Source organism: Copidosoma floridanum, unplaced genomic scaffold (assembly GCF_036245765.1).
Source record: "Copidosoma floridanum isolate Cflo_tuat_1 unplaced genomic scaffold, Cflo_Japanese_pri ptg000013l, whole genome shotgun sequence".
Classification (NCBI taxonomy): domain Eukaryota; kingdom Metazoa; phylum Arthropoda; class Insecta; order Hymenoptera; family Encyrtidae; genus Copidosoma; species Copidosoma floridanum.
In genome coordinates, this window is record NW_028321890.1 from 2,365,188 (window position 1) to 2,392,710 (window position 27,523).

At 31.0% G+C, this 27,523-nt stretch overlaps 1 protein-coding gene across 2 annotated transcripts in view; it reads right to left on the reverse strand.

Moving 5' to 3' along the window:
* Positions 1–5,519: 5,519 nt before the first annotated feature.
* The window catches only part of Sdc (Syndecan), a 304,458-nt gene continuing 282,454 nt past the window's right edge, over positions 5,520–27,523 (reverse strand). For both annotated transcript variants that reach the window (XM_089591026.1, XM_089591025.1), the window contains one exon: positions 5,520–6,478. In XM_089591026.1, coding sequence (XP_089447152.1) covers positions 6,297–6,478 — 182 coding nt within the window. In that variant the 3' untranslated portion in view covers positions 5,520–6,296. The remainder of the gene's footprint in view (positions 6,479–27,523) is intronic.

Consider the following 27,523-nt stretch of genomic DNA (forward strand, 5'->3'; position numbering starts at 1 on the left):
ATACATCAATGTATATATATATATATATATATATATATATATATTGCCTCATCAATGAATCGATAAGTGACTGTAAAAAGTATTAAAGATGATTGTGTGTATGGTTTAAAAAAATCATGAAAATGGAAATTATGTAGGATGTAATAGCAGTCTATAAAATAGTATTGTAAAGTATCAAATAATCCACGCACACCCTTACTCATAAATGAATATTTTCACGTCAAGTGCATGTACATAGATGTATGAAAAATGAAATTGTTATTATTATATCATTGCTCAAACTAGAAAAACAAGTGATTGTGGAGAAACAAGAATTTTTTAATTTTGCTAAATAGTGTAAAACTAGTCAAGTCAAAAATAAGAAAATTGATCAGTATAAACGTATACAGCGTATAAATAATTGCTATGGGGTTATTACTAAACCAAATTAATCATACATACTTTGCAGGTAAAATAAAAGTCTGCACGCACATGTTCTGTATAGATGTACAATAAAAAAACCAATGAGTAATAAAGGTAACAGAAAAATGTATTTTTGACTATGTTTGTAATTAATAAGCCTACTATGTAATAGATTAAAATACATGCAATTGTAATTAACTAACATAATATAAGTGGTGTATATTTTATAAAGTTTTATATCCATGCAAAAATTGTATTTTAGAATAATGTCATCACAGATTGACAAGTACACTTATACTTTTCTTTGTAAATGTTACATATTCTATGGCTAAAAGTATACAGATATTAGAACATGCAAGTGTCCCTAAATATTAGAATTAAAAGTTAGGGATAATTAAAAACCGTAGTTTATTTACTTAGTACATCTTCACTTTTTACATATTAAACATATATTAAGTAAATAAACTGAAGTATTTAATTAGCTTTTATTAAGAATCTTCATCAAGTATCGACGATCGTGATTAAAAGCTTTCACAATATAACGTATATGTCATTCTTACGTATCAACGTAAAATAAATACATATTCATTTAAATAATACGTTTAACAAGTTTTTTAATTATATAAAATTTCTATTGCACATAATTTTTTTTCCTTTCAAAGGTTGCTCATTATCTGAGTTTGTGAAATATTTTACATATTGTCATAAACAAAACAGATGATTCTTACCTTTTCGTGTTAAATAGGGCTACCAGAAAGCTTCCAGTCCATAGTTTAAATATTCTATAAGATTATTCGTTGTTTTTTAAGTTAATATGAAAATTTTGTGTTATGATTTTACATAAATTTTCGATAATGCAATTATTAATCGTATTGAGAATTTCAAAGAAAAAAAACCAGCGTGATATAGCACTACCTTAAGGGTGGTATGAAAATGTGTTAAAAAATTATGTAGATGAAATAATTATGAAGGGAGTCGTAGAACATGTCTGAAGACGGTTAGAACAAATATTGGAGTATTGTTCAGACTATGCCATTAATGAGTTAGAATCCTTCACATAAGCTGTATGGTAGGAGGCAAAAAGGAGGAGTGATTTCATACTCTAAAAAGTATCGTACATTGCACAGAAATATTTATATAAAAATAAATTAGTGTTTCAGAACAGAAGCTCAATTAAAAAGTTTTGATGAAATTTATGACATTTTTGTTACAATTCAATATAAACATTTAAATTTCACTCATAGTAGTGAAAATAATTCAAGTAATTTCATTTATACACTTTTTTATGGTAATATGATAGTGGGTATTATGGCTTATTACAACATAATAATATTAGAATTGATAAAAAACTAAAGGAAATTGTGAACAAAAACTATTATAATTTAAAAAAAAGGAAGTTGCAGGATAATAAAAACGTTATAATGTTTAATAACAAACAAAAAAGTTATTGCGTTACAAATATTAAAAGAAAAAAAAAAAATAATATTTCGGGAAAAAAGTCAAAAAACGGATACAAAAAAAAATGTTATGCACAAAAAAAAATTACAAAAACATGCTATTTATGGAGAACGTTTTTTACACACACACACACACACACACACGCACACACATAAAATTTACTGTAAAAAGGATTATTAGAATTGTTAATCAGCGATTTAGGTTTCATGTGACAAACTTGACCTTGAAATTTTTAATTTATAAATAGCTTTTTTCTTTACTCACAATATCGGCACAAAAGATTATGATATCCAATAAAATATCTAAAATCATTATCTTTTCAATAGTTCCCACAAATTTATTATCATACAGACTTATAACAGGTAAAAACATTTTTCTAAGTTAACAGCAATTAAATTTTTGTTATTCAGAAATCATTGCACTAATTTTGCACAACACAATTTGCTACTTTAACATTTTAGAATACAACTGTTATAATTCAGTAACAAAACATGGGTGAATCGGAAAAGAGTTTGAAATAATTTTATAGGTCAACATAACAAAGTGTCTCCTAAAAACTCAGAGCGTTTTTTATTTAAACTAATTTTAAATCGCATTAATAGGGCAGAATCTTTTGAAATGTGGAGAACAGTTAACAAAATACTTTATAGAACGTTTAAAGATGCTGCTAGTACTTTAGATTTGGTGGAACATGATTTCCAAATCTATAATACTTTTGAAGAAGCATGTAACTTTACACTGCCAAGCCAATAATAACATTTTTGTGCGTGGTTTTTAATGTCTGAAAATATATGAGGCAAAAATTTATGGATAAAATTAAAATATTGCTTATTAAAAATTTTGGGAAAGAAAAAAGAGATACTGCTAAATATTGGAGCGTTGCTCAGACAATATACTTAGGAATTGTATAGAATTTTACCTTATTAAGGAGGGGACTAAGGGGGCTCTTCAAAATCACAGTATAATATAGGAAGATATATACCGTAGGTGTGCGTGTGCATGCGTGCGCGCGCGCGCGTAGCATGGTGTACGGTACACCGTGTACCTATGTATTGACTTACATATATGTAAGCCTATATATTTTTTAATGTAAAACAAAGAGAATTTCAAACCAAGTGTGAGAAGTCTTGGGACACCCGACAGAAGTGAAGCTACCTCATGTATGTGGCAGCGAAACATTATCCGATATTAATTGTACCAATAATATCTGTAGATACACATATACGTATCGGTAATTGGTTTAAAATGACTTGAAGAATTGTAAAAAAAAAGTTGGTTGAAACAATTTTTTTTTCATAGTCGTTCTTCCTTAAATACCACCCACAACAAATACCCAAAGCTATTCTACTACAAAGTTATTGGGTCAAAAGGTATACGGTATTTTTTGTAAGTCCATTTTAGTCAATTTTCGAAAAAATACCTCTGCTTTTGATGCATGTAGATAAGCTGTTTGCATAATTCAAGTATTCTTACCCAAATAAAATCAAAGCTAGGATTAAATCCTATCTATTAAAAAAAAATTTTGTTGATGCTTACATGCTCCTAGACCACCTTTGCATAAAAAAACTGCATTTTCAACAGTTCTGTCATCTGTCAACTAAAACACAGTTTAGGGTTAGGCTTATTTACAAAAAAAATACAAAATACCATTTTTTATCATTACTTCCAATCTAACTTTGTAAGGAACAATATACATTTTGGTTTGGGGAATGCATTTTGCATCTATATGTAGCCCAGAACTTATTTTTTCTTCTATCACATCGTGTACATGATAACTCTTACACAAAGCTTTCTTTTTCTTTTTATTGCTCAAACGGAATATGTTTTCAGTGATGGAAAAAAATCCAAAAGTTGTAAATCTATCCATTTTTTTATATTGAGTTCAATATAACAAATAATTCTGACACATTGACGTTAAGATCATTAGAAAAGACTAGTTTTAGAAGAGAAACGGCCTTGCCGATTTGTAGCCGAAGTGATAAATGATTTTTTGGGGCTTATAGAAGCATTCTCTTGCGCTAAAAAAATTCAATTAAAAAAAGTACTACGGTAAATTGGAGGACTAAATTTAATCCTTAAATAAGATTCCATGAAAACGCAAAAAAAATTATTTATCAAAAAAATTATTTATCTGGTCAATCAGCTTTGTTAGTGTATTTTTTAAATTTCTTTCACCGCAATATTTTATTATCAATCATCAGGAGGGCATGGGAGTCAGCGTACACCCAGCCTATGTACAAAGTATAGATACAACTGGTATGAATATGTATTCTAACATCAACTGATAAATGTCATGATGCGTAAGTTCTAGTTTTGTAAAAAAGGTAAAAAATATATACCTATAAAGTATTAGTTTAATACACAAGTATATAGTATGACCTGGTACTTACGATGTAGTAATACGAATACAGAGTCGGTGGGAGATAAGAAAAGGCCTTCGAGACGGCAAAACTCGACCGCTTCCGAGCTCGTACGACCAACTCCGAATACTACAGCAGCAGCAGCAGGGGTATGATCGGGGCATTCGATATCTCGCTTAAGTAAGCAGTTTTTTCGATAATCCCTAAACTACGCATGCGCATTATCGTCATTTTTAGTTATTTTACAGGGATTATCGAAAAAACTGCTTACTTAAGCAAGATATCGAATGCCCCGATCAGACCCCAGGGCCATCGGCAGCAGCAGCAGCTGCAGCATAGCAGCAGCAGTAGCAGCTGCTATATATATACACGTCCCGTAATTGTGGTACTGAGCGAAGTGGGGGAAGTATGTCGGGTTGTTTTAAATCTGTCACTTTTTGCCAGCTCACTCTCAGTCCCAGAACGCCCCATAAGAAGCTTTGCTTTAAAAAATATGTATCGTTATACAATGTTTCTTTGCGAGACAAACAGGGATGTGTGGAAGAGCGGAGCTAGTTCAGCAATCAATAAATACGAATATAGTATGGCTATGTTACCTTTACGGCTCTATGGCTGATCCAATGTGCCTTCATACCATTAAGAGCCTAATCATCTCACGGCTTCTTACGGCCCTGCAGCTGATGCGTCACCCTCTCACCCAGTGCAGTGCCCGAAAAGCTCTTTATGAGGGACTATTACGCATTTACAGCCCACCAATTACTTTCTTACGTAGTGCAAAGACAGAGTGGCTCTGCTTAGGGACGCTCATGGTCCTGCAGCCGACGAGGTGGTCTCTTGCGCAGCGGAGAGCTAGAGTAACTCGGCTTCAAGTACTTTTACAATTCTGTACCCGACAGAGTATTTACAGTGCATCTCCATTTTTATATTTTCTTAATATCTTTTTCTAAATAAGATTTTTTATATTTTTTTTTCTTATTATTTATGACTAAATGTTTGGCCCTTGTCAATTGAATCGACAGGAAACCAAATTTATTGTTGAAATTGTATAATTAATACATCCTATGAGAAATGAACAAGTCACTGATGCAGAATATAAAATGGTGTGGTTATAAAATGTTGGTTAATATCAAAATGTTAATAATAATTGGTAATAATGAAAAGGTTTTTTATTTTGAAGTTTTTAATGCAAATTTCATAACATCTGGATAGATCCGTATAGAGTTTTAACTGTGGGTCTTAAAGTCAAGAATAGACGAAGAGTATCTTATGGAAAAAGGATGAATAAAAAAGAGGCAGGAGTTTGAAGACTAGTAAACTAACGTTTTATTCAAAGAGTTATAATAAAACCTGAGTATGTCAATACTCCTTGAAATTTTGACGTTGTGCTTTATAACAGTTGAATGATGGTCCAGCAAGACGTGACTTTTTTTACACATGCGTGTGAACCAAAGATGGAAAAATCTTATGTTTTTCTTGTTTTCCACTGTATCCATAGTGTCTGATAAACATTTTAAAACAAGCTTTGACCCGTAGCCTACAGTCACAGTTCTCTTCTTTTTAATTCTCTTTTCTTCCACTTCCTTTTGAACAGTTGACAATTATTTAGGACCAGGAAAAATTTGGATACCAGTGGTTAAAATTAGTGGTTCTGTTTTTCTAAGAGAATGGGTAAAGAGACTTGTATCTTGCATAGTTATTGTGGACCTTTCATCTGGATTCGTGGAACCCCTGAATTTGAGTGTATTGCATATGAAATGTAGTCAACATTCAATTTTGAACCATAAAAAATATTTCTCTTAGTTTAATGTTTACGGTTATAAAATTTTTGTGAGAAAAAAATACTATTTTTTACTTCATGGCCTGTAGATCCAATCGTTTCGGGTATAAAAGAACTACTATGAGAATTTTTTTTTTGTCGAATGGGTAGAGCTAGAGCTATGTGTCTCCAAGCTTCAAGTTCTGCTTGATGAGGCTCAAGTTTCAAGAAAGCATTAGAGGCCTTTTAACTGCCTGCAATACTTATGTCAATGGTGATGGTCTACCAGGTGGCAAAGAGAAAAAGTTTTGTCTGCCTCCTCAAGCGTAGAACTCGCGGTTTTGTTGAGTTGCACCAGGCTTAGGGTAGGAATTTGCTGCTGGTGAACGCCTGGGTTCGTCCAGTGCGTACGAGCCCTCATCTTTTTTGCGCATTCTGTACACAATAAACATCACTACGAGGATGGCACAGAGAAGTCCAACCACTGCACCTCCAATGACAGCTGAAACATAAAAAATACCATCAACGCTTGTTCTGGCAGTTTCATGCAATAAAAGTTATTGTTATTATTGAGTTACACTCGTATATCAAGAGAGAGAGCTTTCCACGACTTATCAAGAAACATGGCTTTACCCTTGAATATATACTAACAGTTATAGATCACTATAGTTATGAAAATATCCTATAAATACAAACCTCTATTCATAATTTTGATACTAAAAAAAGTATTTGCGATACGAAAAACAGGATGATAAAAAAGCTGTAGTTTAAGTAGGAAGAAAAATCTACTTGGGGTAATACTATCACACCTTAATGTATCTATAAAAATCAGTCTTCATCATAAGAAACTTATCAAATTACATTGTATAAATAAACGGTCTTGTTATCTTTGAGGTGATATATGAAACGTGTAAATAAAACTGCATTTTTAGTTCAATATTACACCCAGATACTTTATTTCAAAACTTTGTTAATTGATTGATTGTTCACCTTAAAACAGCCAGATTAGAATTCGTTTATCTGTTTCCAGTAAAACCATGTTGATTCAGTGATGCTAAAAACTAAAAGTTCTTGCACAAGTGCATAACAATTTTACTCTCTCTACGTCAGGCAGGAACTATCAAGCAGTGGAGGGAGAGCTCCCCCTACCGTATGTTTAACCTAAGCTCCACCCACTGGCCCATTTTTACAGCTCAAATACAATCTAATACGAGTACAGACTGTAGCTAACGTAGTCGAGTGGGTATACTCTTTCAGTCACACGCTAGATTTGACAAACTTAGGTTCGAGACATGCTATGAAGTAACATTTTTTTTTCGTTACTGCTAATATTACAAGATTTCTTTCTGTTCCATTTTAATGCTGCAAATTAATATAAAATTACTTTTGTTTGCTTACCTATTAAATAAAAATACTATGACGCTATTCTTCCGAAGTTCTTTATTTTTAGTAATAACACATAATAATTAAGTTAAAATTGATACTTTTTCCACATCACCTTGTGATAAATGTTTCGGTGCGTTTTTTGTTTCTTTTTGAAGAAAGACTTATGTTATAATTATAATTATTAGCAACATAAAGATGAATAAATAGGTTTGGAATAATATATGAATAAACTGTTTATGATTTTATGACTACTGTAGCTTTTAATTTTCTTTCGAGTGGTTTCATACGTAGGCCTAGTCCACTCGTTATTATGCCTGCATGTCAACGGCAAATCCAGGGGGGTCAGGGGGGTCATGACCCCCCCCCCCTGAAACAAACGGAAAATTCAAAACCACTAACCCCAATAAACAAAGACCCAAGAAATTAAAACCACACAACCCAATTAACTTTAACCCAAGCAATTTAACCCGGTGACCCAATTGACGAGGAGCCTATAACCACATAATACTGTTGTTATAATAATGTGGTGGAATAGTGTAATTTGTAGCGAATAAGCGTTGTTCATAATTCTAAGTTTTATTTCGCCTTTATTTTACGTTTGATTTCCCGGCCACGGCTGCCACTGCCTCACTCGTTTGCGGCTGCGATTTCAATTACCCGATTAACCCGATGATCCAAAACGTGCATTTCTATATTGTAACCCAACGCCATCTTTGAACAAATGATTCGAAGAATCATATCATCACATGGAGCGTCAATAGTGCAATGAAATACGTTTGAATCAGGGATGGGTAAATGTATGGGTACGTTTTTTTAGCGATCGGTCGGTCGGTCCAATTCCTCAAAAAAGTATACCTATACTCACTATGTATACAGATATACATTCTAGAGGAATCGGACCGACCGACCGACCGACCGATTGCTAAAAAAACGTACCCTGTGATTCTCCTAGTTTTATACCGTAATTTGTCTTAAGCTGTATAAAATTGTATGAAACGTCGAAAATGGATGAAAGTGTAAATAACATTAAAATGTGGCCAAATCACGTGAAAAAGGTTAGTATAACTGTGATATTTGATCTTGATTGAGTAAATTACTTCATACATTGATAGTTTTGAAAAAATTTTCTCTAAAACAAAAAATATTGTCAATAAATAAATCAATGAATACTTACTGTCTAGACTGTAGCCAAATAAAAACAAACAATTTAAACGTTTAAAGGTTACGAGTTCGATATAATTTCATACACGTCATAAACTGTAAGAAAGTTCAAAAATTTTCGACAGTCTTATACAGACTTTTATACACGTATGAAATTACATTTTAGACATTGAGTTTCATACTTACCCATCCCTGGTTTGAATGCACGAGTGCGAGAGAGATGACGGACTATTCGGCCTCTCTCTCATGCTGGTGCATTCAAATGTATTGCATTGCACTATTGACGCTCTATGTGATTGCGGCCTTAGAGTACCGGCATGGCATACACACGATGACGCTATAGTTGCCACACTGTAATCTGTAGGGAGCCCGCACCCAGTAGCAGTATATAGCAGTATAACGCTCCCGTGCAACTGCTAGCCTGTCGTCTGCCTATGATCTTCTAATTGTACCATGCGGGCCTACCGTTCCTTGTACGGTACCCGGTCGGCCTATCGTACCTGCTTAAAAGTTCTTAAAAGTTGTTGCAATTTGTAACGTACCTCAGAGGAGATGGTAAGTAACGGTGTTTAAATCTTGTTATTGTTAATCACAGTTAATATAAGCATATACTTACATTAAAGTTCTAAGTGAGTGTGTATATTCTTCGGGATAAGTAAATTTTACGGAACCTCACGACTACACGTATACAACAAATTTTTTTTGGATATATAGTACTTAGGCTGGCTTCGTAAATTATTATATTCGTTAATGTAAATACAAGCGGTTGCTCACATTTTCGTTTTTCATAGATTTTTCTGAAAGTGTTTTTTTTTTTTTTTTTTTTTTTTTTTCATAGGATGATTCTAGGGAAAAAGATTATGGCACTGTCGGATTTAAACGAAGTGCAGGTGATTCATGTCGAAAAATAGACTCATTCTTTATAAAGAAACCAAGACTTGAGACCGATGATCACCAAGATGAACACCTGACAAATTTACCTATGCTAATCACTCATACAGATGATAAGTGTGCTGCCGATAGCTCTGTATCCTTAAATGAAGAAAAAATGATCCTCTTGTTTCTGATGCTGTTCAATGCATATCAGTACCATGTACGTCGACTTCCGATTCTAATCAGGTAAAGAGTTTGCTTTCCCAATCAAAATTTTCTTTAGATATTGGGTGGTATATAGGAAAAAACACAGACCATTCAACAAAAGCTATGTTGCTTGAACATCATTGGGTGCCTCCTCCAAATTATGTTTTTCCGCACTGTGTTGTCAACAAAAAAGGAAAGCAAACAAAAAAATATGCACAAAAGTCACACCTTGACAGGTTTCACTGGCTTGTTTTAGACAAAGATCACGGTCTTTACTGCAAATATTGTGTTTTATTTGCAACTGTGCCTGCAAGTGGTATACAATCAAAAACACGTTTAAAACGTCTCGTCACAAAACCATTAAAAGTCTTTAATGATTTACTTGGTGAAAATTGTGTTCTTTTAACTCACCAGCGAAACCAATACCACGAAATAGCTGTTGAAACTGGAAAAAACTTTTTATCAACGTATCATAAGCCAGAAACTACAATTATAAATCAAATTAGTAGTCAAAGAATGATACAAGTAAATGAAAATAGAGAACGCCTGCAACCAATTGTCAAAACAATAATTTTTTGTGGTCATCAAAATTTATCTTTAAGAGGCCACCGTGATGATGGTAAATTATTGGATAAACATGTAGGTAATGACAGCGTGGTAGCTAATGAGGAAAATTTTAGAGCCCTTTTGAAATTTCGTATGGACTCCGGTGACATAGCATTACAATGTCATTTAGAGACTTCAAAGTCAAATGCAACATATATCAGCAAAACGGTGCAAAATGAGTTGATAGATGTTTGTAAGGAGATCATTCAGGAAAGTTTTTTCCAGAATATAAAGGAAGCTAAATACTTTTCCATTTTATTTGATGAAACGACCGATATATCACATACCTTACAGCTGAGCCTATCATTTAGATATCTTCACAATGGTATCATAATGGAAGATTTTATAACTTTTTGTGATACTTATGATTCACTAAGATGTAATGAAGAGGATAAAGAATCGGGCGATGTAGAGTATCGCTTGGCAGGTGTGACACTAGCAAAAATAGTTGAAAATCTCTGTCTTAAATTTAATATAGATTTAGCATATTGTGTGGGTATTGGAACTGACAGCTGCTCGGTTATGGCTTCAGATACGAAAGATACAGTACAAGAGTTGTTAAAAAAAGCTGTGCATGCCAAACATTGTCCATGCAGTAATCACGTTCTTAATAACTCGTTAGCTGCGTCATCTAAAACGTCTTGCCGTAATGCCTCGGGTACGATGAGAAAAATTGTAGCATTTGCCAACGCATCTGCTAAGAGGCATAAAATTTTTTAAAAAGAACTTGGGGCTACAATGCAAAGTATCTGTGAGATGCGTTGGGTTGAAAGGCATGATGGGCATCTGCAATTTCAAGGAGATAACTTGGTGAAAATTTGTAGCGTCTTCGAAAAAATTTCCACTTGGCAAGACAGCAAAACAGCTAATGATGCCCGTTGCTTAAGGCAAACATTGTGCAGTTTAGATTTTATTATATCATCTATTTGCTTATGCAATGTTTTAGGTAAGTTCCAAAATATTTTGTTGTTATTCTTAGGTAATAATGAATGAAAGTAAAAATATTTGAAGCTAACTATTGTTTGTGTACTTCAACTTTAGAGCAAATTATAGACCTGGAGATCAGGCAGTGCTCTCGTACCGATTCTAACGCCACTAGGATCACGTTCTACCTCCAGGTATCATAATGTCTTAATCATACGCTCTAGGATTTTAACAAACACAATTTAAATTATCATTTATATTGCATAAATACCTTAAATAGCGTTAAAATGTAACTCTTATATCGCATATTTTTTTTGGTACAACTGTATCATTGAGTAGATTTTTGCAAACGAGCTCGATTGATTTAAAAAGAGCTACGGACGCAATGAATAATACAATCAATGTCCTGCGACAAAAAAGAGAACAAACGCACTCAGTTTTCCAACAGCTTTTTGAAGAGGCAAAAGAAGTAGCTGAAAAATTAGACGTAGAAATTAAATGCCCTAGACTGGTATCAAGACAAACACAAAGAACGAATAACCAACCTGCTCAATCAGCTGAAGAGTATTTTCGCAGGGCGGTGTATATCCCTCTTCTAGATTTTATAAAAAATGACCTACAAGACCGTCTGTCTTCAGAAGTACTCAATTTATTTCAATTAGGCGTTTTAATTCCAAAAGTTGAACATACATTTACCAATGAAGACATTGAAACTGTTAAACAACTCGCAAATGACTATAAACTGCTGACAAGCAGTACTTCAGTTTCGGTAATTATAAACGAATCCCGACTTTGGATGGCAAAATGGCAGCGTAATAAGAATATTCTGCAGTCTATTTCTGATTTGTTGGAAAATTGTGATGCTGAAATGTATTCCAACATAAGAATTTTTTTATGTATTGTTGCAACACTACCTGTCAGTATAGCAACGGCAGAGAGGTCCTTTTCTACTCTTAAGAGGCTCAAAACTTGGCTTAGAGCGTCAATTGCAGAAGACCACCTTTCTGGACTGGCACTTCTCCACGTTCACAAAAACATACCCATTGACGTGAAACAGTGATAAATCGTTTCGCGAGAAGACAAAAAAGAAAGCTTGATTTTATTCTTCAATTTCATTTATTTTGATGTAGATTAATTTGCTATTAAAAAAAAATTAAATTATTTCAAAAACAGTGAAAGAATTATTTTTTAATTAATAATAAGTACAACATCAATGCACGAGGTCATTTGGTTTAAAATGCTTGGGGTACAGGGTTACGTGGGGTTAGAAGTTAGGCTACAGGGTGTTGGGCTCCTCGCTGATTGGGTTATTTGGGTTATTGGGTTAATGGACATCCTGATGACCCCCCCCCCCTAACTCGAAAGCTGAATCCACCCTTGCTGCATGTATCAATCTAGAGAGTAATAAGTTAATGTCAAAAAAAATGATGAACGCAGTTGATGAAATAGTAATATATGTTATGAAATGTATATATTAATAAGCTTAATTAGATTGTACAACAAGTTTATATCTATATTACTGATTCAGACATTTAAAATTTATAAATAAATTATTTTATCATTTGATATAAATATGACTAGTTAATGAGCATGTTTGTTATACTGTGTTGACGAAGATAATAATGATTATTTCATGCACAAAAAGCAAATGAAAAAACCAAAAAACAGATGTGAATTAAATTAGTTACAAGATTACTGACTTTAAGGTTCATGTTTTGAAGTTACATAACTTTATGTTTATACATTCTCAAATTTTACTAATCAAAGTAATTTTTTGTTACTGCAAAATTTAATGCAGTTATACCGTGGACGGGAAAATAAGACTGAATAAAGCAAATTGCATCCAACAAATTCATTTTCACTTCATATCTTTTTAAGATTTTTTAATTTCTATTAACGCTGTCGTGTAAAACTTTAAACAATTTTCTTGAATTTCTAACTCATCTGTTTTTTTAAAAATCTTCAAGATCGAAGCGCATGCATCACCAATATAAACATCTTACAATAGCTAAAAATCTTTATCACTCACTTCGTAGTAACTTTGTTTGGCAATTTCTTTTACAGAAGTAACATTAAGAAAATTTTAGTTGACAGGCTTTAAAATCTCTGAGCATGAGCAGCTGACACTGTGGATAATAGTTTTTTTGTTTGAAAAGCGGCATTAAACCTATTAAAGTGAATTAATATGTAGTATATATAAAAATTCTAAATACGCTAGTACATTATGCAACGAATTGCTTATAAACTGTGGTAAGCTCTTCTTATCATCATTGCCAATGTTAGGCGGAGTTTCATGACATTTAAGAAAGAAAAACGACTTAAGTACTGGAAAATTATCAAGAATATGGTCAATACAAATAGAAAGACAGAGCCATCTGGTGTCAGCTAATTCTAAGATTTTTTTTAGTTGAAGATTGATAAAAAATTTAAAAATCCTTCAAATTAATGTATTTTCTAGAACTGTTGCAAAAATTCTTATAAATTGCTTGAAACAAATGCTAGCACTCTGCTGGAATATACGATCAGCTTTTTTGGCAACCAAAGCGGATGCTTTACATGAACATGGTAATAAAATAACGTTGGGAACTGTTTTCTTGAGTAAAGTATAGAAAGAATTTTTTCAACCTACTACAATACTAGCATTATCACAGCCTAAGCTTGTAATATTTTCAAGAGGAACTCCATTCTTGAGAAGAAACTTTTAAACGACTTGAAGAGTTCTTCATCACCACATTATCTTGCGTCAAATTTAATCAATGTTGAGAGATTTGATGCAAGTTGACCATCCTAAGTATCAATTTACTTTACAATTACGTATAAAATTTTTTCAAAGTGATTTCATTGATTTGTCAGTAAAAATGGTAAATCATTGATTTTTCAAAATATTTAGCACTTTTTGTCGTTTGCAAATGTTTAAAACATTAGTAATTACACTTGCACGTGTGTATTTTTTCATACTCATTTGTTTGATGATCTCTGGACTTTTACACATTTGCTACATAAAAGACATGGGATCGTTAACAAGCTGAACGGAAACGTTATGTTGTGTGAAAAATAAATCAGACTGTCACTCGAACTCTTTAAGAAAAATTACTATCGCTAGTTTTTGGTATTCACAACGAATTGTACTACCTCCAAATACCTACAAAATTTAGTAGAGGTCTCCAAAAAAAAAAAAAAAAAAAAGTAAAAGTGGTTAAAACAGATTCTTTTCGCGCCTTAAGAAAAACCTAAAACTGGTACGAAAAAAAATTAAGTAAAAAAAAAGTTTCACGATTTCAAGATAAAAAGAATAAGTTCCATCAAGCTCCATTAAAATTAGCCGTTTTTTCGCAAATTGCAAAAAACTCATTTTTGGCCATTTTTGACAATTCAACTAATTAATATTAAGAACTCAAATTGAGTAGAGACAAGGTAAGTATCATAGCTTTCAACATGCATACCAAATTTTAGCAAGATCAGTTGTAAGTTTTTTGTGAACCGCTAAGAAAACTAAAAAAAGGTCCTTTCGTAAAATAGCCATAAAAATTTTTTTGCGTCACATAGCTTAATTTTTCAAAAACGGTTTCGTTAGTCAAGAGTCAAACCTTAAGATTTCTAAATGCCACCACACCAGTTAACCACCAGCAAGTATGTTAAATAATTATAGTAAGAAAGTGGTCCTTTGCGCTTTTAGTTTTCTTAGTGGTTCGCAAAAAGTTTACAACCTATGTTGCTGAAATTTGGTGTGTATGATAAAGGCTATGATGCTTACTTTGTGTCTGTTAGATTAGAGTTCTTAATATTAATTAGAACGTGAGTTATTGAGTTTTCAAAAATGGCTAAAATTAACGGTTTTTACAATTTGCGAGAAAACGGCTAAACTGAATGGAGCTTAATGCGGCTTATTCTCTTCGTCTTGAAATCGTGCAAATTTGTTTTGTACGATTTTTAATTTTTTTTTCTCTAGATGCAAAAAAACCTGTTTTAACCTCTTTTTTTTTTTTTTTTTGAGGCCTCTGCTAAATTTTGTGGATGTTTGAAAGTAGTACAATTTGTTGTGAACATAGAAAACTAGCAATAGTAATTTTTTCGTGATACTATTGATTTTCCGACCCAAAAAGCTAGTTCTACCGTAGTATATGGGCTAAGGTTTCAGTGTACCTGAGCAAGTTTTGTTTATTGTAGCATGTAATATTAATACCACAAAGAATTAAATTGGTTTTTAGAAACCCAGTTTAATATAAAACTCTTGCAATCACCTATCAATAAAAATACATATTTTTTTGATTTTTTTTGTGTGTCAATTTCAGTGCCACATTTAAGTTTTCGCTTGGACGAATTTTTCGCATTGGAAGGCATGTTTATTTTATTTTGTGGTTGAAATCCTTTTCAATTGCAGAAACAAACGAAAATGATATAAAATTTAGATAAAAATGGAGGAAAATAATTTAAGTGTATGTAACTATTTAAAAATTTCATTGAAAAAAAAAAAAAAAAAAAAAAAAAAAAAAAAAAAAAAAAAAAAAAAAAAAAAAAATGGGAAATTATTTGAAAATTGAACACACTTCCAAAACTACCAAGAATGCTGCTTTATCAATCTTAATTAACTTTACCAACGCGAAATAAATAAACTTCTTGTATTATAAAACTACATAATAACAGTAAACGATACACCAAGAAAAGTATTTATTTGATGAACTAAATTTTCAATTGTTAGCCCTACAAAAATTAAAAATACAGAAAATTTCACACACGCGACAAACATCATATTTAAGGAGGCATTTTATTTATTTAAAATTTCGGCTAGAGCACTAAAACGTACAATTAACTAACAAAATATTTTTAAAAAGTAAAGTAAATATTTTCTTAAGCTTTCAAACAACTTAAGTAAATTATCGGATGTATTATTTTTTTAACTTTATGGAATTTTTCTTGTCAACCGATGGGTACTAGACAGGCATACGTATTTTTAAATTTGAAATCAATCGAAGCATATTTACAATATTTGCATCTTTAAAAATTAACAAAATTTTACATAAAAATTATCACTTGTACTGTTACTGATTACCTGTGCAGTATGTTTCTTGACATGAATACTTGGTAAAGAGCCTTTTTAAAATACTTTTAATATAACACTTTCTGATTTTTAATAAAACACCAAAGAATAATCAAACACAAAGTTCGTAGCACATGCAAACTGCAGCTAAAAATAACAAGCCATTAATAACAAATAAGTCTTGTTAGTACACAACAATAAAAATTAAAGAGAGCTAGTTTTATAAAGCAGTTTAAGCAAGCTATTTTAAGAAAGCATCGAAAAAATTTGCCAGTAAGCACTTAACAAAAAGCTCTTTTATTAAACACAAAAATATTCACTACCAAAGCACTCGTTCAAAACGCACAAAAAATATAAAAGAAAGCTGACAGGAAGTATTTTATACAAGAGTTAAATATCATTAAAAAGCGTTTTAATAAAACTTAATAAAGACCTATCACATGTAGAAATACCCACAGTACAAAATAAAAAAAGGTAAAAACTACTTGATGTACTGTTCATTGAAAAGAGTTAAGCTCTATTTGTTTATAAAACATCTACTTATTAGCTCTCGAAATACTAAAGCCTAAATTTTATGTGGGATTGACGTTTTTCACCTTAATCTTAATTCTTCGCATTATTTTTTTACCTGTTACATGCGTAAGTTTTATAGATTAAGAAGTAAAGAATACGTACCTCTGAATTTTATAAAAATATTCGCAATAGTAGTAATATTATGAGTGATTATGATATAGGAAAACGACTAAGTTAGCACGTTACATTCCCTTTGTTATCCGTTGCGCAAGCACAGCGATTGTCAGTTTCAAGTCTTGCAGGCACTTTCGTGGTGATATAAATCATCATGGATAAAATTATAATAGGTGAATACATTCTCGTCAGATATAATTGTATAAACTCCTTTTTTATTTATTTACCACTTTTTCCAATAATTTTACTCAGAACTATACTTTATATTAAAGATTTAAACGAAATTAATAATATGTTGTTTTTGTCTACGTTACACACAGAGCTATATCACTATTCTGAGAGATAACCATGTTTGAAACCACCAAAGGTCACTAGAAAAAACTTACATAGCGAATATATGATTGCAGGGACTAAATTAAAAATAAAACAGTAGCTCGCGCGAATGTGCATTTTTTTAAACACGTGACGCCGAATGTACATAATCAAAAAAACATCTTGAAGAGAGTTGTTTGAAACACTAGGTAACGTGGCCTTCGCTGGAAACTACTAAAAAAAAAAAAAAAGTTATCAAGTAGTAGTCAAATTATAACATTTCTTTTCCATGAATCCTATGCTGTGTATTCCTTTATAACGTGGTAATAATTTTTATATAAAAGATGATTCATCAGATGACTGCAGCTTTTTTTTGTATGATTGGCGAAGACAGGAATCATAAAATTTGTTTGGTAGGGTTTGTAAAAAAATGAATGTACTTATTGGTAATAATGTTTTTTTAAATAGTACAGAAAAATAAACATTGATTATTTCAATAATACAAACCAGTGGTCAGTAGGTGTTTGAGTATCCAAGTATAAAGTTATACTTCTCTGTCAGACAATACATGAATGCAGATATACCTTTTACGAAACAATGTATTGAATAACCCACTGAGATGTACCGAACGTAATGCAATGATCCTTAAAATTAGAATATTCGGTGATCAGGTGTGGTTTTAATAAGATATTTAATGTTTTAATAATGAAAAATTATAAAGACTAACATATTCCAAACAACTTCCTACGTTAATAACATTTCTAACGTCACGCTTTTACCTGACACATATGCTTACATACTAATACTTAATTGCGTCTATAACATCCACAATATGACATGTTAAAAATGTTATTGTAACAAATTAACAATGCAAATATTTAATAAACAACTTTATTGCAATTCTCTGACTCGGATACATGTTGCTCTTTTGATGAAGTGCTCCACTGGACCGAGCTCTCGCAATGCCCAAGGTCGCAATACCTCACTTGAACGGTCGAGGTGCCACTTTATTGCATAAACCTTATTCCCTGCACATATTTCGTAAGACATGTACAAGATATACTGAACGAGTATATTAAACTTTCCCCTTTCAAAATTGGCATACTACCTAGCGATTTATTACTGCGGTTACCTGTGCTCCAAAGCCTAAATTTGAAGCCGAAGCCGAATTTATAAATACACGTAGACTTGCAAATCTAATCTTAACGGCTTTCTTAGATGCGCTTTGGTCTTTCATCTATATTAAAACCTGGTAACTCGGTCAACTTCTTCTTCGAACTAGCAGGTGATTGTTTGGTAACTTCGATGGCAGTAGTATTATTCTCAGTTTCCTAAAACGTTTCCTGATGGTTATTTTCATCTAGAGTTATTTCATCATTCACGATATTTTCTGTATGAACAGTACCACTCTCGTCAGAGCTTCTAGCCTCAATCCCCCAGTCATATGGAAAGCTTAGTCCCATCGATGGCTTTTTGTTCAAAACGCGTAACGGATAAGCCTCTCCTTCTTTCCCATTCCAATCCATCGTCTCTTCTACCTCCCCCTGTCCCGCTTTTATCAATTAGTATAAATGTCGATGCCATAGCAGTTCCAGATTTTCTATTAATTTACATCGGTACATTCTCGGACCCATACATACAATGCCAAATTCTAGCTTTCTTCCAGATCCTTTTATTTAAAACTCTATAATCCCTCGCGAATACCATACCTCCAACTGAAAACCGTAGTATTTCTGTTTCCCTTATAATTATGTATTCGCCTTTCCCGAGCTATTTCTGATCGCTGGTTCTCACACGACATGTCAAACCAAGTTCTTATTTTACGCTTGAACATTAAGTTAGACGGAGTCTCCCCTGTTGATGAATGATGAGAGTTTCTGTACATGAACAAATATCTAGCTACTAGAGTGTCTTGGTATGTTCCCGCATTTTTACTAACCACTAAGGCTTTTTTAATCCTAATTTTAAATCTTTTACAGCATTTTTCGTTAGCCCATTAGTAGCTGAATGGGATAATATCATCTTCCTAATATCATCCATTTAAATAGCTAGCAGTTAAGGCAATGACGCGTAATTTTAGTGTCGAGAGAGAAACCGGATGACGCTTGGTGTTTGAGTTCTAGAGGCAGTTTGGGAACTTTTTTGTCATTGCACCATAAACCCAAAATGGGAGGGATTGAAGATAGATGGGTGGTGTTAAAACGTGAAAAAATAGTTGGATAACGGAATCAAAATATGGTAGCATTTCAGTGCACGTACCAACGAATGTTCCAAAAAACGTCATACGAAATCTACGGGTGGTTTGTGCGTACCGATTTTTTCAAAATTAACAAAAAAAAATCGTGACAAAACCGGTTGGAACTTGATAGAAAATTGTTTTTTTTTCTTTTTGTTGTAGGTAATAAAAAATACTGTCATCTGTTTCTACTGGGCAGTATATGAGAAATTTGAGCTTAAAGTTCGATATTTAACGTCATTTTTATTAAAAATCGTTAAAAATTTGTTAATGTTGTTTCAAATCGATAACGTTTCTAATATATGTTTTTTAAGGTCCATATATGACATGTATCAATGTCATCCGTTTTTACTATATTGAACCCCATTTTCATAGGGGGTGACATTATTAAATGCCTATTTTATCCTTTTAAGACCGCTTCTAACATTGCTTTTACGCTTAATTTCACATGAAAATAGATTAGTTAGAGTATAATTGGCAGTTTTGCATGCATTGGTAGATATTTGAGGCCAATTACAACATTCAGTTTTATGTGTGGTCCTTTATGCATGGGGTCAATATTCAGATTATTTCGAAATACTTCACTCTATTGCTATAATTTTTGTTCTGCTTTACATTCTATCTATTTAACGGTTAGAAAAACAATATTTTTGTGCTGCACGAAGTAATTTTTGTGCCCTGTTTTTGAATTTTTCCACGTAACTATTGCAGAAAAAAAAGATTTATTTAGAAATGTCAATGATTCAATAACTTGACTTATTCTTACAAGTATACAATAAATAAACGAAGAAATAATTATATTCTCAATCTACTAATCATTTTCATTTTTCTTCTGAATTCAAGAGACTAATCATATAAATGTACAAATAAGCAGAAATGTGTTGGAAGCAAATTACAAATACAAGACATGACTTAAAAATCTGACATTAAAATAGTTAAGATACATTTCTACTTTGTATACAGTGATTTATAATATTTTTAAAGTACGCATTTAAATTAAAATACAAGCCCGTTACTTGAAAATACGAGTAATCTTTATAAAGGACAAGTATACCTGATTAAAAATTCCAAAACATATTGAAATCCAAATTAAACGTTAAAAATTAAGAATTCAATTATTTTTTGAATTAAAAGTTCAATACTTCATTAAAATTATAAAACAACATTAAATATTCGGAAGTAAATACGCATACTACTTATCATATGTACCATCCATATTACAAAAAAAAAAAATTATTGCAGAATATCATTTTTGCATATAGGGGGTCGTTGCATTATATCAAATTAACGATATTTCGGGTATACTTAGAAATTTTACCTGAACTAATATACCTCGTATAAATTATTTTTAATTTAGATATATAACATTGAAGAAAATAATTCATTTACTTATTTATTGCAGTATCAAAATACAAATACTTGTAAATATTTAATCATAAACAGATTATTATTTCTAAAACATTTTGACAACCGTATTTCAGCATTATTAATTGATAAGTCTCTTCCTTAGGCATGCAAGCATCAGTGATTAAAAACCTAGCTGTTTTTGGCATTGTATAATCATAAAATATGTCGTTAGGCGAACAAGCATCGGTGATTAGACCCCAACTGTTTTTTAGTATTAATTATTATTACCATATTTTCTTAGATGAACAAGTATCAGGGATTAAAAATCCACCTTTTTTGAGTATTATTTAATAATAAAATGTGACATTAGTCGATCTAGCATTGGCGATTAAAAATCTAACTGTTCTTTAGTATTACTCAATATAAAATGTGCGGTAAAGTGAGCTAACATCAGTAATTAAAAATCCACTTGTTCTTTTGTATTATTCGTAAATAAAATATGGCCTTAGGTAAAGCAAACGTTGTCTATTGGAAAACCAATTGTTTTTCAATATTATTTAATATTTATAAATAAGCCCTAAGACCAGCAAGCATCGGTAATGAGCAAACCCGACTGCTTATTAGAATTATCTATTTAAAAAAAGTGCTCGTCAACGAGCAAGCATCAGCGACTAGCAAAAAGTTACATTTTTTTTATTACCTGAAGATGTTTTTGTTAACTAACTTATACTGGAAACTAGTTAGGTTGCTAATAACTGACGCTGGCTCGCCTAAGGGCACATTCAGTTATTGAATGGTACTAAATATTAGTTGTATTTTTAATTGCCGAAGCTTGCTCGCCTAAGTAATCATTTTATTAATAAATAATACTAATAAACAGAAACGTGAGGCAATTTAAAAAATCTCTTTAAAATTTAAAGTTATAATATGGTGATGTAATTTTTAATCAAAAATAAAAGTCATCTTTAATTGAGATTTATAATGTAAGTGAATTTTCCAGAGCATATTCAATTTTACAATTATTTGTAACTATTATAGTAAATGCGTATTAATGAGACGTTTATGTGCGTATTATAAATTATTACACAAAAATTTCAAGTTAAATTAAAATTTGTTTAAATTTTAAAAAAGAGTTTAAATGTTAAGTAATATTCTAGATATTAAAGTATATTCATATTAATTGTTTATTGAATGAATTCAATGAATTCAATTGAATTCGTTTTTTTGTGAAGAAGAAAAAGGCTGTGCTTTTTTCGCTAGAGCTTCATAGGTATATATGTAATAAGTAACTCGAGATCAAGAATTATCAAGAAGGTTGACTGCAAATCAAGACAAGAACGATATTAAAATCGATATTAAAATTATTATAAAAACGACCCAAGAACAATACGATATCTGTTTTTAATTTTTTTCGAGAAACAAGACAAGATTCAGGAACACATCGTATTGTTTTGTCTTGTGACAGCCCTACGTTGCTGCTCACCGGCACTGTAGAATGTGCATGGTTCAATATGTACAGGTTCTAACCATGCGCGTCTGCGCGCTGCTTATAATAAAATTTATAAATATTTATTGACAAATTAAATGCAATCTACTTCGCATATCGTTGGTTGAGTCACAAGTTTTTATAGAAAATAAAATTAGTTAATTATTTCTCCAGAAATATGTATATTTAATGAATTAGCTACTATAGACATATTTTGATTGCGAAGTTTTTTTAAAAATTATCATGTACCTCCGTGCAGCAGAAAAATATTAATTTTCTAACCGATAAATGGACATAATGTAATGCAGAACAAAAATAATAGCAATAGAGTAAAGTGTTTTAAAACGTTCTGAATGTTCACCCCGTAAATAAAGGACTGCGCATAAAACTGAATGTTGACATTGGCCTCAAATATCTACCGATACATGCAAACTAATAATTCTACTATAACTTATCTTTTTTTGTGTGATATTAAAAGTAAAAGCAAGGTTAGAAGTGGTTCTGAAAGGATATGGAAGGCGTTCAATAATTTCACCCCCTATAAAAATGGGGTTCAACATAATAAAAACGGATGATATTGATACATGCTATAGATGGACCTTCCAAGAACATGTATTAAAAACGTCATCCGTTTCAAATGGTATTCATAATTTTTTAACGATTTTTAATGAAAATGACGTTAAAAATTAAACTTTAATCTCAAATTTTTCATACACTGCCCAGCATAAGCGGATGACAGTATTTTGTATTCGAAGTGGATTTTGCTTGATTCTCCCCCTTCACCCCACCCCTTTTGACGTACTTCCGATTCCCTTACACCAAAACATCATCCAGCCACACCACGCCATGCAACATTATTGCACCACACACTACGAATTCTACTTATTTTTTTGAACCCCCAACCTCTTACATACTGGCTAAGACCCTTACCTATTATAAAAAATTCGATTACACGATAATAAATGAAATAAATAGACATTTTATTTAATAAAATATATTTTGAGGTGCATGTTTTGAAAATTTCGGAATTAGTATATATTAGCAGAGCAGCTTCATATATCGTATTATGTAACAATAAAAATTTATCTACTTATTATTAATCTGTTACTTTTAAAATAAATAATTAATTGATGATACAATTTTTTCACATTTTTCAAAATTTTTATAATTAAAGAAAAAAAGTTTTGTACTGTATTGATACGATAACTGAAAAACCACATAGTAAAACCATATAAAAAAACCACATAAAAACATGTAATTTAATCACTCCGTTTTCATGTGGTTTTTGTCTCAAATCACCATGTAGTTTTTAAGTAAAACCATATGGTGTTTACAAGCATTTCTTTTTATAAAAGAAATTATTTCTACTTAAATTTAACTATTTAAAAATCTTAATAATGCATCAACAATGAATATAAAAATAAAACAAAAGGAAAAAAGCCTCTACTATGGATTGAACTTTGGCTAACAGATTCTTAGCTAAGTATCTCCTCCATTGGGCTAGAGTAGATTTGATTCTTTTTTCCAATTTTGTATCCTTATAAGGTACAGAAGGCACAGTATTCTATTATTTGTATTTGTACATAACTACTTAGTTCTTTACATATAAACTGCAGTAAAATCGTGTGGATTTGTGTATGCAATAAATTGAACTTGAGATATTTGTTTCCGAGAAAAAATGGCTACGGAAGTTAAACCTTCAATTTAATTTGCTGATTATACATACCAAAATAATACACTTTTCAGTAATACATTATCCAATAATTATAATAATATTAAATGAATAACTAATCAAAATAATAATTATGTTCTGCGATTTAGTTGTTAGTAAAAAAAATTTCACTTAAATATAAATATTCTAAAAATATATATTGCAAATGAAAATTCTTGAAATTAATTTATTATTAATAGAAGTATGTACAAATACTAATCACATAATACTATACCTTCTGTAACTTATAAAGACGAAAAATTGTAAGCCAGCACCAAGTCCCCTCTGGTCATGTGGATGAGATACTTAAGCACACACTTTGTTTTTATGTGTTATTTAGAGTAAAATCATATGTATTATTTATTTCTATGAATTTCAAGGATTTTGATTTACAATACATGATATTATGATATTTATCTTCTGGTAAGTTTTACAAAAATTATAAATGCTTAATCACTTATTATTATTCTGTTTTTTTTATTCTGAAATAAATAGCAAAAAATATGAATTATTATTTTGGTTGGTTATTTATTAAATATCAATATAATTATTGGATAATATATGACTGAAAAGTGTATCATTTTGGCATATATAATTAGCAAATTAAATTAAAGGTTCAATTGCCGTAGCCATTTTATCTCAGAAACAAACATTTTAACACATATTATTAATAACAATGTTGAATTTATTGCATACACAAATTTACACGATTTTACGGTAGTTTATATGTAAAGAACTTGTTATGTACACATACAAATAATAGAATACTGTGCCTTCTGTACCTCATAAGGACACAAAATTGGAAACTAGAATCAAATCTACTCTAGCCCAATGGATAAAATACTTGGTTAAGAATCTGTTAGCCAAAGTTTAAGCCACCTTAGAGGCTTTTTTTTCTTTTGTTTTGTTTTTATATTCATTGTTGATGCGTTATTAAGATTTTTAAATAGTTAAATTTAAGTAGAAATAATTTCTTTTATAAAAAGAAAAGCTTGTAAGTATACGGTTTTACTTAAAAACCACATGGTGATTTGAGACAAAAACCACATGAAAACGAAGCGGTAAAAACATGTTTATGTGGTTTTTTGACATGGTTTGACTATGTGGTTTTTCGATATGGTTTTTTTCAAAAGAGTCGAACAGATAATAAATTTTTGACCTAGTAAATACTATTCGAATTTTTGTACCCTCCAATACACAGCTAAAGCCTCTTTATGTATTACTGAGTATTCCTTTGGTGCTTTGTTCAACGTTTTAGATGCATAACTAATAGGTCTTTCGGTATAATTTGGCATTACATACAGTAATAATGCGCCCATTTTCTCTTGGGACTCATCGCAATAAAGTTAAATTGGTAAATTTGGGTTAAAGTGAGTAAGACATCTTTCAGACGTTAGCTCCTTCTTTGCTTTTTCAAACGCCGCTTTACATTGTTCCGTCCAGTTAAAAATTACATTTTTTATAACAAATTATGGAGAGGTACCAGGACAGTTAAAAGGTAGGGAATAAATTTTCCATAATAATTTATTATTCCCACGAACGCTCTCACTTGATCTACATTTTTGGGGCTTGGTACTTTTGTCATTGCTGTAATTTTGTTAGGGTCCATATACAAACCTTCCTTACTAATAATATGGCTTAAGTAATATATCTATTCTTTAAAAAAAATCATATTGACCCGATTGCAAATTCAAACCTACTTCTTGTACACGTCATAATACCTCTCTCAAATTTCTCAGATGCTTCTCATCGGTCCTACCCATCACTACTACATCTACAAAATTTCCGATTCCCTTACATCACTGCAATATTGTCTAAAATTGCTTGAAAGATCTCTACCACCGGTTTGGCACCAAAATATAGCCTATTTACGACGCAAATACCACAGTGATTGCTCTACGCTAACAATTTGGAAGTTTCCTTACTTACTTTTAATTGAATGTACGCTTGTGTCATATCCAAATTTGTAAACCTTTCCCCACCTTGTAATTTAACATACAATTTTTCAATTCGAGGAAGAGGATATTTAAAATTTTTCAAATGTTTATTCATCATTAATTCATAGTTTGTACACAACCTCATTTTTCTGTTAGATTTGAAAATGGGCACTAGAGGGGTATCCCACTCATTGTTTGGCACAATTTATATCATACCCTTTCTCTCTAATCGGTCTAATTCCATGTCTATATTTTTTTTAAACACAAACGGTATAGGGCTTTGTAATATATTTTCCACGTGAACGATATTTATTATATAAAACTTTAATACATTCGTACTTAAGAAAAGGAAGAAAGTAATATGAATGTCTTCGAGAGGAGTTGTATTGATTTTTTTTTTTGGAAGAGATGACAAGCCATATGACTTTTGTATAAGCGTTGCATTTAATAAATGGTAAAATTACATTTTTTAAATGAAAATTTAATGTAATGAAATTAGGAAAAGCTGATATTATTATTTGGAGTAAAGCATCAATGATTTTAAAAAAGGCTTCAGAAATCGTTGATGGGACTTCAAGAGATAATTGCAATAAAGAGTTGATATCATTTGACAAACACTTGATAATTCTTGGCAGTGATATTCAATGAATTTTACCGATTATTGTAAATAATGCATGTGACACAACAATAGTAAAGAAATGTATAAAATATTTACATTAGTGATAAAATTTTTAAATTGCAAAATTGCATACTTACATTTAATCCCAGGATAAAAATTCTTTAAACTTCTATTAAAAAAAGAAGGTAAAATAAATACATTTATATCATCTAAAATAATGGAATCAAAAGATGTTTTTAAAAGTATTTATAAAGGTTATACAGAAAAAAATGACTCAATTAAAGAAATTATTCTACTAAGTCAAATAGAAGATATTCAAATTACCAACAATACAATTTTAAGCAAATTTGAGTCTAAAGATGAAATTTATTGCAGCGTTGTCTACAGCAGACCCTGAGAAATAGAGTAAGCTGAAGAAGATATTAAAATTTTATATCAGATTTAAAAATTTAATACTTTAAATTTTCTCGAGTTCCAGTTTCATAAATTAAAATTACAAATTAGAGCCATTGTCATGATAATACAAAATATTGGTATAAATGAAGGCTCACGTAATGGAATGAGTTTAAATACTAGTCAATTAAGAAATTATGTTATTTAAGTCAAAATTATATCTGCAGATAAGAAAGAAAATGTCACTTTGATACCAAAACTAACTATAAATACTGAAGTATTCCCATTTCAAGCATTAATTTTGTATCAAAAACAATTTGCTATCCAATTGGCGTTCGGCACTTAATAAATCACAAGGAGAAAGGTTTAACTAAGTTGGGATATACTAAAGACGAAATTCGTTTTCTCCTGGGCAGTTGTACGTAAGCCTTTTTCGTGAATCTAATCATGTAGAAATTTCACGAAAACTAGTTCCAAAAGAAAATAAATTATTAATTTTGTATTCAAAAAAGTTCTAAAATGAAAGGGTATAAAAAATGCGTCGATAAAAAAAATAATGCGATTAATTATTTTTTATCCATAACATTATGACGTATAAGTTGTGAATCAAATTTAATAATAATT